Raw genomic sequence first — 13422 nt, forward strand, 5'->3', positions numbered from 1 at the left:
CAAAGTTGCTGAGGCTGGTTGTGAACCTGCGATCCTCCCGTCTCAGCCTCCCAAGTTCTGGGATTACAAGTGCATGCCATCACGCCTGGCTCCCTGGGCATATCTTGAGGGCAGCTCTGGCCATACAAGTTTTCTCTCTTGTCTTCCTGCCCTTGATTAGATTATGAGCGGCTCACAGAGGAGACTCCATCTCATTTATCTGCTTTCTCAGTGCTTAGTAAAGCACAAGGCCGATACATGATAATGTAAAACACCATTACTCAACCAATAAACAGAGGCTGGAGAAGCCAGATGGGTCAGGGGGCTGCAAGTTGGGCGGGTAAGGGGAAGTGGGGTTGTTTATCCTGAGCTGCTTTAGTTGAGCTCAAAGCCCAGGACAATTGGCACAACCAGTCCCTTAGAAAGGCTGCTGGCCAAGTCGTCTGGGCAGTGCTGAGTCCTTTGTAGGAGAGGGACACCACAGGTTTTCCTTGCTAGAAGATTGGCACACCATGTATCCTTAGAGCTGGCTCCTGAGCGAGGCCTTGCCCCTCTACCTGAGTGGACTCAGCTCCGGCTCACAATAATGCCCGTTGGCTTGGTGGGTGTTCTGCTCAGTATTCTTGTAGCTATAATCTAAAAAAGGTGGTCCTATGTCTTAGAGGAAAGACTGAAATTTACAGTTTCAGGTTCAGTTCATGGGAGGCCGGGGACTGGGGATCTTAAGATATGGCTGCAAGAAGCAGAGAAAAGCGTCGTGCATAGCTGGGCTTCTCACATCATGGAGGCCGGAAGCAAGGGGCCAGTGGGAGGGGAACAATCTGTATAATCCTAAGGCCACACCCTCAGGGGCCATCTTACCAAGCCACAGCCTACCGGCCTACTGTGTACTACCCAAGTAAGCCCATCACAATGGGTTTACCCACTGATGGGATGACAAGTCATGATTCCACTATGTCAACCCTGAATATTAATAAATGAGTTCCTTAGGGGACATTTTATATCTATGACAGTGGGGCAGGGTTACTATTGTCCCATTTTATAGATGAATAAACGGGCTGGGTGTAGTGACAGCACTGAGCAACAGGAGGGGCAGTACTAGGGTCCAGCCCAGCATTTTCTGACTGCCTGGCCTCCTGTGCCTCTGTGGGCCGGTTGTGTGTCGTCTGGGAAGGATGAGAAGGTAGAGAAAGAGGGAAAGGATGAGCCTTTACAACCTCACACCTGCCCCATGCTTCCAGGGCTTCAGGCTCTGAATGGTCCATATTATTGACTTCTTTGTAAAAACTGAGATATAAGTCACATACCATAAAACTCACTATATTAATGTGCACAGCTAAGTGGGTTTTTACATTTTTATTTATTTTTTTATTTGGTGGTATTGGGGGTGGGACCCAGGGGCTTTCTACCTCTGGGCTATACTCCCAGACCTATTTTATATTTTATTTGGAAACAGGGTCTCACTAAGTTGCCGAGAGCCCCACTAAGTAGCTGAGGCTGGCTTCGAACCCGTGCGATCTTCCTGTATCAGCCTCCCAAGCGCGGGGATTACAAGCATGCGCCACCATGCCTGGTACAGTGGCTTTTTACTATATCCACAAGATTGCAAAACCACTACCACTAATTCCAGAACATTCCCATTGATTAACTTTTTAAAAGTCTTTTTATTACTAAGGTTTTTATTTTTTTCTTTCTTTCTTTTTTTTTTTTTTTGGTACTGGGGATTGAACCTAGAGGCATTCTACCTCCAAGCGACGGCCTCAGCTCTTTTTACATTTTTATTAGGAAACAGGGTCTCATTAGGTTTCTGAGAGCCTCCCTACGTTGCTGAGGCTGTCTTTGAACCTGCAATCCTCCTGTCTCAGCCTCCCAAGTACTGGGTTTAAAAGCGTGTGCCACCATGCCCAGATTAAAGTCTTTCTTTTAAAAATCTGAAACCTAGTCAAGCGTGGTGGCACACGCTTGTAATCCCAGTACTCGGGAGGCTGAGACAGGAGAATTGCAGGTTCAAGTCCAACCTCGGTTACTTAGTGAGGCTCTCTGCAACTTAATGAGACCCGGTTTCAAAATAAAGAATAAAAAAAAATAGAGCTGGGGGTGTAGCTCGGAGGCAGAATGTCCCTGGGTTTCATCCCCGGTACCGAAACAAAACAAAACAAAACCTGAAACCTTAACACATAAACACCGTACACACGAGCAGGGTACCGCCTGAGGATTCGGTGCCTGTTCCTCACTGACTGACTTGCACTATTTTTGTTTTCCAGATTCCTATAATGAGAGACCCGGGGTGGATTCGGAACGTGTGGTCTTCCAACATAAACGTGAGTGCGCTGTCATGAAAGGTCCTCCTTGTACTTGGGCCTTTCTGGATCAGCCCTCTTTGACCCAGTGCACTTTCCTGAGTGAATCTGTGGAGTTCCAAAGCAGGGCTGGGCCCCTCAGCCAATGCTTTGGTGTTTCTGGCGAGCACATTCTCCACGTTTCACAAGCTCCCCTTGCAGCTAAAATCCTTTGTCTGGTTTCCTTTTTTTTTTTTTTTTTTTTTTTTTTGCGGTACTAGGGGTGGAACCCAGGGCCATTCTACCTCTAAGCTCTTCCCCCAGCCCTATTTTTTATCCTTTATTTTGATACAGGGTCTCACTGAGTTGCAGAGGGCCTCACTAAGTAGCTGAGGCTGTCCGCAAACCGTGATCCTCCTGTCTCAGCCTCCCAATGCTGGGATGACAAGCTTGCGCCACCACGCTGGTTTCTAATCCCTCTCTCTGTGATCCACCCCCTCTACACAGATGTCACCTCCCTGATTAAAATGCACTTGATGGCTCCCTAGGGCCAACAGGAGAAGGCACATCTCAGTACCTGGACCCTTGGTTGACCTTGACAAATATCCTTGGGCCTGGTTACATGTCTGCAGTAAGAGTCCTGGCAATGACAAGGAGCCCATCAAGGCCCTCCTTCAAGTCCTCCTCCTCCTTCCCCTTGAGCCTCTTGATTCCCCCATCCTTGGAGCTGGGTCTCTGCCTTAGGTCCAGCCCTGCAGGTGGCTTCTGAAGCTGCACTTGATGCTGTGCTTTCTGTCATTTTGGATCTTCATAGACCCACCCTGTCCAGCAGTCTGAGGCCCAGACCCTGCCCCATACCTCATGCCCACCTCAGGGTCTCATCGATCTGTTCTCCAGCCCCTGGGGCATGGAAGGTGGTTCTCTGGCCGCAGAGTTCTTTCTTCTGAGCTCCCTGTCCTGGAGCGTGACTGGGAGCTTCAGCAACGTCCCACAAGATGCTGCAGCCCATGGGTCTCATACCTCACATATCAGACCTGAGGGAGGCTGCCGGAATGGTCCAGACTGGAATCCATAAAACCCAAGAGCCTATTTATCGATTTGCAGGCCTGGTGGGGGGTGTTCTACAAGGAGCAGAGGTTCTATTTCCAGATGATTGGCAGGGACAGGGCCCAATGGGAGTCTAGAAGTCCTGGCCAACGGGGCGGTTAGTGGCAGTTGAGCCTGGAGCGGGGAGCCTCCTCTGGAAGGAGCAGGCGCAGGAAGTCCCGGTAAGTGACCTTCGTCCTGTGGTGGACAGGGAGGCCTGGCAGTAGTATGGTTCTGGGGATTGATACTGAGAAATGGTTTCAAAATATATTTGAAAATAGCTTTGGTATTAATGTGTCAATATTAGAAAATGGCTTCAAAATGTATTTGAAAATAGCTTTGGTATTAATGTGTCAATATTGGAAAATGGCTTCAAAATGTATTTGAAAATAGCTTTGGTATTAATGTGCCGGTATTGGAAAATGACTTTGGTATTAATGTATTGGAAAATGAATTTGGTATTAATGTATCGAAAATTGGTTTCAAAATGTAAAAAGCAGTCAGGGCCTGGTTACTGCCAGGCACTCAGGCAGCTGTTATAATGCAGAGTTCCCTCCTGAAAGTAGTTACCAAGTAGACAGAAGAGTTGAGACCTAGGACCTTCATATTCTAAAAACAGGTTTACATAATAAACCATATAGCAGGTAGGCTAGCATCCCCCAAGAATGTGGGAGGAGGGTGCAAGCCTCTATCAAGAGGGGGCAGGTACCACGTGACCCTGACTTTGGTAATCATTGTGGTCTTAACAGAGACCTAGGCTTATACCTGCATAGAAGCAGGAAGCCTTCTGGGCTGAGCAAGAAACCCCCATAATAATAATCCCCATAATCATTAAAAAAGGGCCTGCACGGAGCTAGTGGGTGGGCTCACACCTAGGTCAGATTATTGGTTAAGCAAGATGAAGGATAATGTATCTTTATAAAAACTGTTCTGTATCCCCAAACTTCAGTAACTTATTTTCAACTTACTCCCCTCCACTCTCCCCTTTGGGTGTAGGGCTATATTAATCTGTCCCCTCTTTCTGTCTTTGTAATAATAAAATTGTTTAAGCTTACAGCAAAAAAGAGTTTGGGCTATTCTTTTCTAAAATAGCTCAGAATAAGAATCCGCGGTTACATCTCATACAGGTACAGTTTTGGAGCCCAACAGGGGCACCATGACAGTTTTCACCGTAACACCCCAGGCCTATTTTATTTTGCTAGTTTGAAACAGGATCCCTATGTTATCCAGGCTGTTCTCGAACCTGTGATCCTCCTGTCTCAGCCTTCCAAGTACTGGGATTACAAGCATGTGCCACCACGCCCAGCTTAGATTTTACTTACCATTCTCTATGTAGTACTTACCATGTGACACACTTTCAAAGGAGTATTTAAGTATGAACTAACTCAATTCCTCACCACAGTCTTACAAGTTAGCCCTGTTATCACTTATGTTTGGGAGGCATGAGACTGAGCCCAGAGTGGCTTAGTCACTTGTATAACACCACACCATCGGTAAGAGACAGGGTTCAGATTCAAACCAATGCCTCGGGCTCCAGAGGCCTGCTTCTTGCTTCTGAGCACTTAATAGGTTGCATCTAGAAGGTTCTCTCTTTCAGTAGTTCCTGATTCTTTCTTTTCTTTTCTTTTTTCAATCTTGCCTTCAGTACAGTTCTCGTATTCTCTAGTTCTTCTGACTCTTAGCTCTCTGGGTAGCCCTCTGCCTTCAGTCCTCTCTCAGGAGCAGCCCCTGCCTGCTTCTTCACACACCCTCACATTCTCAGGTCCATCCCAAGAAAAGGGAGAGAGGAGATATATATGTTTCTGAATCTCTGCGAATCCGAGTCTCTAAAATGGCTTTACATTTGATATTTGGTTGGATTTTAAATATGAGGCTAGTTTTTGTTTCTACAGAATTCTATGCCACTAATGTTCCTTATAACCATTCTCTCTCTCCCTCTCTCTCTCTCTCTCTCTCTCTCTCTCTCTCTCTCTCTCTCTCTCTCTCTCTCTCCCCCTTTTTCTCTATCTGGAAGCCTGTAGACTCTTCTGTCGTTCCTTTGTGTCCTGACCCCTTCTGTGCCCAGCAGCAGTGGGTCATTCCATCTGCTCCTGGTTTGGCCTTCTAGAGGCCAATTCAGTTCTACTTTAAGAGATGCCAGCAGTTAGGTTACCTCAGCAGGTTATCTTAAGGAAAACACTGGAAAATGGAAGATACAGAAAAGCGTGTGGCTGACGGGGTGGAGTGCCCTCTGTCTCACTCACCTCCTGTTGTCTAGCTTTTGGAACCCTGATTTGGCAGATATCATTAATTTCAACTTCTATTTTTGGCACAGTAAGTTCTAACACCCTTTTATTTTATATTTTCTAATTATTTCTCTTTTGCAGTAATATTCTGTATTGTCCCTAAAAATGAAACATCTTTCCATATCTCTCTGAGATACTAATTTGGGAAATTTTTCTTATTATTTTCTTGTCTGTTCATATATATATATATATATATTTGTTCTCATATATTTGTTCTCATATATCATTCTATCTTCTAGCCTTTTTTATTTTGAAACAGTCAGTCTGTGAAGTTGCTGAGGGTGTCACTAAATGGTTTCTGGTTTTCTCAACACCTCTTGGCTGTATTTATTTAGATGGATGGGACAGGAAGGTTGCCTGGGGCTCTAGCTGGCAGAGGTCACTTGAGAATAAAAGGTCACGGGGTGGCTGATGTGCAGAGGACAGTTCAGTTCCGCAAGCACCACCTGCCCAAGGTCAGAGTGTCATGGGTCAGCGGGATAACCTCTGTGGGTTCTTGGCTTCCATGGAGAAAGGAATTTCAACACAAGCCAGTCAGAGATGAAGGCAGAGATTTTAATTCAGGTAAAGTAAAGACACACGTTCAGGGGAAACCCAGGCCATCTCAAGGAGGGGAGAGCTGCCGTGGGGAGAGAGACCAAGCGCTGCCAACGCTGCCCGGAGTGTCCATGAGCTGTCCAAAATGGCCAAGAGCTCCTCAGAGCTACGCTGAGAGTATAGCTAGAGAGGGCTGGCCAGGGGCGCACGGGATGGCAGGCTCCTTTTTGAAGATATATGGTGACAAAGGTTGGAATTCCTTTTAGATAAGAATCCCAGGGAGCAGAGACACATGAAGCTGGGGTGCAGGGCTCTTGAACAAAAGCCATGATTTTCTGGGGATCTCCTTGGAGGTGAGACTAGAACTTTGACGAAAAGTGAAGTTTTCTCAGGTTTAATCACCTCAGGAATTTAATGAGCCAGCCCATTATAGTTTAAAAGTACGGGTCAGGCTTTTTAAGAATAACCGAGCTCTGTTAAGGAAATCAAGGGTTGTAGATTTTAAAATCATGTTATCTTTTCTTTCCCACGGTGCCGCCTTTCTACCTAAAATGTATTTCTTCTATTCTGCTTCATCAAGGGGTCGCCACAGGGCAGGCCCCTCCCTCTGCCGCAGCCCCTCTCAGGAATTCCGGGTACCTCTGGCTTCGGGTTATTATTTTGCTCGCACCTTCTCTTGGCTTTTATCTTCTGAGTTTGATTAAGTATCTTTCCCAGAGAAGACACCCCTCCTGTCCACTCAGTTGTGCCTTTTAAAGTTCTAGTGCGTCCTTGAAATGTAATGAGCTATCTGAAGTCAGCGCCTCTCCATCCCTTCTGCTGTCTGCCGTCCTGCCCCGAGTTCCCTCCTTTCTCTTCCCTGCTGAACACTGTTAGCGGAGCTATAGCACCCAGGAGTCTGGTGACAGTCATGTGTCCTTTATGTAGAAATGGACTGTGAGGGCTCTTAGAGCCAACTGCTTTTAAGAAAAGAGAGAGAGGGGGGGGCAGCCATTAATCACTGTAGTGTGGATTAGCAACAGGCACCAGCCCTGTCAGATACAATAATGCATTTAATGGGACCCTTATATTGTACAGAATGATGACTTTCTGCTCGCTGACTTCTTGGGTTCTATGGAGATGCCCCAAGGCACTGACTCATTTGTGAATAGAAACGCTATGTTCAGGTCTCAGATTATCACAGAGAGAGAGAGAGGGGAGAGGAGGAGAAACTGTTGGTAGGCTGCTACTTATTCTAAACTTACAGTGAATTCACGTTTGTTCCCTCTTTTAACATGATTTCAATATCCTTTGAGATGATTTGAGATGCCCTGGCATGCCACTGACCTGAGATCAACAGTTGTTGGTGCTGCTGGTGTGTGTGTGCGTGTGTGTGTGTGTGTGTGTGTGTGCGTGTGTGTGTGCGTGTGTGTGTGTGTGTGTGTGTGTGCGCGTGCGCATGTGTGTGTAGGATGCAAGATGCTCTGAGCCCGGGAAGACCTGTAGATCATAGACCTACAGATCATAGGTCACAGCTAGGAGGTCACCCGGCGGTTCCTATACCCCAGTTTGTCACTCTGATGTGGGAACTCGCAGAAGCGTCATATACGTTGAAATCTGTGCCTCGCTGAAGCTTGAGTAATACCCCTCCGCTCTCAATAGACGATTGCGCACTTTTGAGGATAAGAATCACGATTTTAGAAGCAAGGGAATATTTTTTATCCCCCAGGTTTTGGTACAGCAGGGCTGACGTGATCTGGATACAGAAGGGGCCAGGGCTTAGAAGGAACGAGGTGTCAATGTTTTAGGGCCAGTCACATTCTGCTTCACGAGATCACGGAATGTGCTCGATTTGCACAGGACTTGCCAGAAAGCACGGCTGCACAGTGGCGGGTCAACAAAGCAATGACAAATGCCGCCGTTGCTAGAACCTGCTGCCTGGCCTGGGAACGCCGGACGGGCTTCGTAGGACTCTGCCATGACCACCCCGCCATACAAAGTACCAGGAACTAGACACAAAGGAAGGAACTCCTTCCTATGAGAACTCGTCTCCCAGATGTAATTGTTTCATTATGGTTCAAAAGTGCCACGCAGAGCCGGCCTGGGAAGAGGCAGGCGGGTTTTGTGCACGGGGAACGCCAAGACAGCTGGCTCCACCCAGACTTTCCCAGAGGATGGACAGGCCCAAGGCTCGCGGACTGACCTCTCATCTCCAAGTGTCCCCTCTGCTCTGATGTGGAGCATCTGATAGGCATTCTGATCACGCCCAGGAAAACTAACTGCTTGTGAGAAGCAAACTCCCTCCTATCCTGAGCATCTGCAGAAGGAAGAGGAAGAAGGGTCCAGAAGGGAGCCGCAGGAGTCAGCAAGATGTCTGGGATTCTAGTGCCAAACCTGAGCTCACTTCTTTGTGTGTGTGTGTGTGTGTGTGTGTGTGTGTGTGTGTGTGTGTATGTGTGTGCACGGTACTGAGGATAGCACCCAGAAGCATTTTACCTCTGAGCTACACCCCATCCCTATTTTCTCCTTTATTTTGAAACACGGTCTCACTAAGTTGCAGAGGGCCTTACAAGTTGCTGAGGCTGGCCGTGAACCTGCGATCCTCCTGTCTCCGCCTCCCAAGTACCGGGATGACAAGCGTGAGCACCACGTCCGGCTCTGAGCTCACTTCTAATGCTTGTTCAGCAGAACTGTCCCTTTCCAAAGGATGCCACTCGATTGAATACCTTTCTGTTTTTGCAGCTATTTAAAAACTTCTACCTGTTGTTGGTTGGACAATAACTCAATCCCTGTATCCTGTAACTCTGCGGCATTCCCCTGATTTAGGGATCTTAAAAGGCTGATATATAGCTTTGCTTTCTCGGGACTGATGCCTCTTCTACTCAACAACAGCAACTACATGAATCTCAATATGAAACTTAGTGGGTAGCACCAAGCGTCTGTGTTCTGTAAGAAGACAACAATGAACTGGTCACTCCCTCCCTCAACGCCTCCTCCGTTTGTTGCGGTGTGGTTTTCTGGGCGCGTCCTGCCTAGCCAGTGTGCGATCACTTCAGAACCCGCTGACAAGTCTGCTTTATGGAGAGGGCTTGGTCCCCTGCGCCCCCAGCTTCCCTCGGGTCCGGTGCCGGCCGGGCGCCACGTGAACCCAGCGCCGCGCCTTACAGGCTTGCGCCCTCGTCCCTCTCTCCGTTCTCTCTTCCTCTGGGTGCCAAAGGCTGACGTCATAATCCCAGCGAAGCATCACAATCCTGACACCCAACAATGAGCTTTTCCTGGAGCCTCTGCAGAGGGTCCCGGACAGAAGGAAGGTGGGGAAGTAAAGACAATGGGTGGGCAGAGGGTGGCCTGAGGGGCAAGAGCAGGAGAAGAAGATGGGGACCAAACCTGAGGGAGCCAGCCATGCACATCCTCACCAAGGCCATAGAGGGGTGGCCTAACCTGCCCAGGACCAGAAAACCAGGAGGACGAGGGACCTCCCAGGAGCAGAGACCTCCACACCAAGTCAACGTGAGCCCCGCAGGATCCTTACAACATGGACTCCAAGCGCAGGAGGCAAGGCTTGCTTCTGGCAACTAAGGTAGGGTGCAGCAGGAAGAGTGGTAGGTAAGATGCTTCAGTAGATCCCTGGCGACAGGTCACAACGTCCCTGCGCTGGCTTCTCAAGGGCAGAGTCCAAGGACGATCAGTGGCCGAAGTCTGGGGGACACCAGAGTCCTATGACAAGACTCTTGGGGGTGTTGCTGCTACCCTCTGCTCCTTGGTTGGCTCCAGACTCTCAAACAGGTATCTCCATCTTTTACATATAACTGGATGCCTTCTTAAGGAATTCTCTTAAGGATGATAAGCTGTGGTCTCTGCTTGGAAAATTCCAGTTTACACAGCATGTTTTTCTAATATGTTACTGTGTGAACACGGGAACACAGAGGAAATGTTCTTTTAGGGGGATGGATGAGCCTGTAATACTGAGTATATTTTCAGGGAGTTCTCCAAGTTGGAGCCTAACAAGACCCTCCAGAGTCTAATTCCAGTTAGGACGACCAGAGTTAGGGACCGGAGCATCGATTTCCAAGCCAGGACCCGTGGAGAGGCCACCGCAGCTCTGGGAAACAGGTGAAGTCTGTCTGGGCCTCCTCTCCTGCCTGGCTCCCTCCTCTTCCCCTTCCGTGTTCTATAGAGCCCAAGTCCCTGTAATGCTCAGAGCCATGGGTCACGCAACCATCACCAGCAGCTGAGTGTTTAGAACGATTTGGGAGGTTGAGACAGGAGGATCTCAAGTTTGAGGCCAGCCTGGCCAACTTAGAGAGAAACTGCCTCACAATAACTTAAGATTTAAAAAGGGCTAGAGATGTGGCACGGCAGTAGAATGATTGTGTAATCACGCATGGGACCCTGGGTACTGGGTCTTTTCCCCCATACTGGGGGAAAAGTATTTAGAGGAAGCACAGTTTCACTGAGATTTTAAGATAATGGCCTTTTGTTTCTCTTGTTTTTTTCCCCTGAGTTGAGAAGGGGTGGCTGTCTGAGGTCTCCCATGGGGCCGACAGCCACACTGTTCCTTCCGGGAAGCTCAGGTGCTTGGACTTTTTTTTTTTTTATGGATGACTATGGGAAGAAATGACATTTTCCTGAGTCTGGGAAGGGCGCTTAGGAGAAGAGCTGTAAGGGCTCAGTCTGCTTGTGGGCCAGGGCTCAGTGCTGGCCCGACCCCCTTGGCCTGTGTGGGGACAGGGGCGCTGCCCAGGCGCTGCCCTTTCTCATCCACTCGGACACTGACGTGTTTGCCAGTGTGCTGGCCCTTGTCAGTTCTCTATAGCAATAGTTCAGGATGGAAGCGTGACCCTACACCTGCACATCTGGACCCTGGAGGAGCTCTCGACCTCAGCCCCACCGGGGGCACTGATTTCCCGCCATCCTCCATAGCTCGCCCTTCATGGCCAGACTTATTTTCATAAAGCAGAGGCTGCTGCATATACTTTCACTTCTTGCGTGAACTCCATGGTTCCACAAGACCTTCAGGGTGAAAACATGGAATCCTAGGTCATCAGGTCATTGGACGCCATCAGGGTTGCTCTCCACTTGTGTTCCCATGGCAACCAACCAACAGACACAGGGGTGGTCCTGCACCTGCCCAGTGAACCCAGGACGCACCGAGAACATCCCCATTGCCCACAGCCTGGTGAACATGTGCTCGGCCTCTATGCAGGTCTACATGTTGTCAAACACTGTCCCTCAAGGTCTGGGTCCCCCCACCGGCTGCCCTGAGTCAGGAGCCCCTCCCGGCACCTCTCCCCAAGCCCGCCTGCCCTCAGCTCTGTCACTGAACCTTAGATGTGAAGCTGATGTGCCCATGCCTAGACAGCATCTCTTGTTTCCTTATAAATTAAGCAGTAGAACTTATTAACATTTTGTCAGTTCTCCTGCTAATGTACTTTTTTTTAGTTTCCTAGAACTAAGCCAGGACCCACCACGCATTTCTTGTCCTACAGCCTTGCGTGTCTTCTGTGACGGAGTCTTGCGCTCTCCTTGTCTCTTGATCTTCACATTTCCTTTTCTTTCTTCCTCCTCCTCTCCCTCTTCCTCCTCCTCTCCCTCTTCCTCCTCCTCTGCCTCTTCAGTATTGAGAATGGAACCCAGGGACTCACGTGATGCTCTGGCCCTGAGTTACACGTCCAGCTTCCTTTCTGATTTTATTTAAGACAGGCTCTCTTGTTCAGTTGCCCAGGCTGGGCTCGAGCCGTCCACCTCCAGCCGCCCGCCCTATTTCCTGTGTGATGTTGAGCAATTCTTCTTACTCTGAGCATGCGTCTCCTCGTTAGTAAACACAAGTCATGATAATGCTTATCTAATGAGCTCGCCCATGAGGAACAGAAAGCATGAGATCATGTCTGCAAAGCGTTTGGAAATACCAATTCCACAGCAGCGTCCAATGAATGAGTGCACGCTCTCTCTCACAGTCGATTTGAGGCCAGGGTCCACCTGATAAACAGCAGTGTTAAAATCTTCTGGTGTGAGCCGGGTGTGGTGGCACACGCTTGTAATCCCCATGCTTGGGAGGTGGAGACAGGAAGATCGCTCAGGTTCTAAGCCAGCTGCACTGGCTTAAGAGACCCTGTTTCCAAAAATAAAATAGGTCTGGGAGTGTAGCCTGGAGGTAGAAGGGCTTCCAGGAACCCCAGTACCACCAAAAAAAAAAAAAAAAAAATCTTCTGGTGTGGTTTCCCATGGCTTAGATATGGTGTGAGTGGGTTCCCCAAAGTTTGTGTACTGAAAACTTGGTTCCTGGTATCAAAGTGCTGGGAGGGTAGAGCCTTTTAAGAGGTGGGGCTAGTGGGAAGTGAGTAGATGATTGTGGGTATCACCCTTGGGGGAGATTAATGCTGGTATCTTGGAGAGAGCTAGTTCTTGCAAGAATGGGTGACTGTAAGCAAGACTGCCGTGTCTGCACAGGGCCATTTTCCTTCCTGGTTCTCTGCCATGATGTGGCACAGCCAAGGGGCCGAACAGATGGAGCTGCCTGGTCTTGGGCTTTTGGCCTCCAAAATTGGGAGCGAAACAAATCTATTTTCTTTATAAAGTTCCGAGCCCCGGGTATTTTGTTATAGCAACTGGAAATTGGTTAGCACGGGGTCTAGGATAAATGCGTCTGGTGCTAAATTACACCCTGTGGAGAAATGCCTTATAACCAATAAGTAAATAAGGACCTTTAGTTGACACTACAAAAGAGTAATTGCTTTCCTTATTCAGAACTTGGATTTTGAAATACTTTCCCAAAGATCATAACCAGAATTACAAATCTACATTTATACAACTCTGTGTGTGTGTGTGTGTGTGTGTGTGTGTGAACATGTGTTTGAAATGACGGCAGAGGGTCACATGGGGGACGTCAGGAAGGAGTGTGGCTGGTGGCGGTGCTCAGCGCTTCTTAGACCTTAGCCGTTTCCCTCCCCCGCCCCCATTCAGCACAACACACACCCACTTCCTCTGAGTTCCGCAAGACTGTTATCTGAGCATGCTCCCTGTGCATGCTCCTCCTCGCAGCTTCTCAAAGTAGTCCTTCTAACTCTACAGAGTATTAAGGCTGAGCAGGATTGTGGGAAATGGGCTTTCTCTATCTCTTTATGTTTCAAAGGACGTTGAAAACCTCATACAGATTGGAGCCTGGGTAGCTGCTCAGAGGATGTGGTTTTAATGTATGTGTATTTATGAGCACAGACACACACACACACACAGACACACACATTGGTCAGCCTACACAAACACACATCAGGATTCTT

General features: G+C 48.5%; 1 protein-coding gene across 2 annotated transcripts in view; it reads left to right on the forward strand.

Moving 5' to 3' along the window:
- LPIN1 (lipin 1) overlaps positions 1 to 13422 on the forward strand; it is a gene marked incomplete at both ends in the record, with an annotated part of 114890 nt that overhangs the window by 24980 nt on the left and 76488 nt on the right. For both annotated transcript variants that reach the window (XM_080711471.1, XM_080711472.1), the window contains one exon: positions 2244 to 2300. In XM_080711471.1, the coding sequence (XP_080567597.1) occupies positions 2253 to 2300 (48 nt within the window). The remainder of the gene's footprint in view (positions 1 to 2243; positions 2301 to 13422) is intronic.

Source organism: Muscardinus avellanarius (assembly GCF_963383645.1).
Source record: "Muscardinus avellanarius genome assembly, chromosome: 15".
NCBI classification, from domain to species: domain Eukaryota; kingdom Metazoa; phylum Chordata; class Mammalia; order Rodentia; family Gliridae; genus Muscardinus; species Muscardinus avellanarius.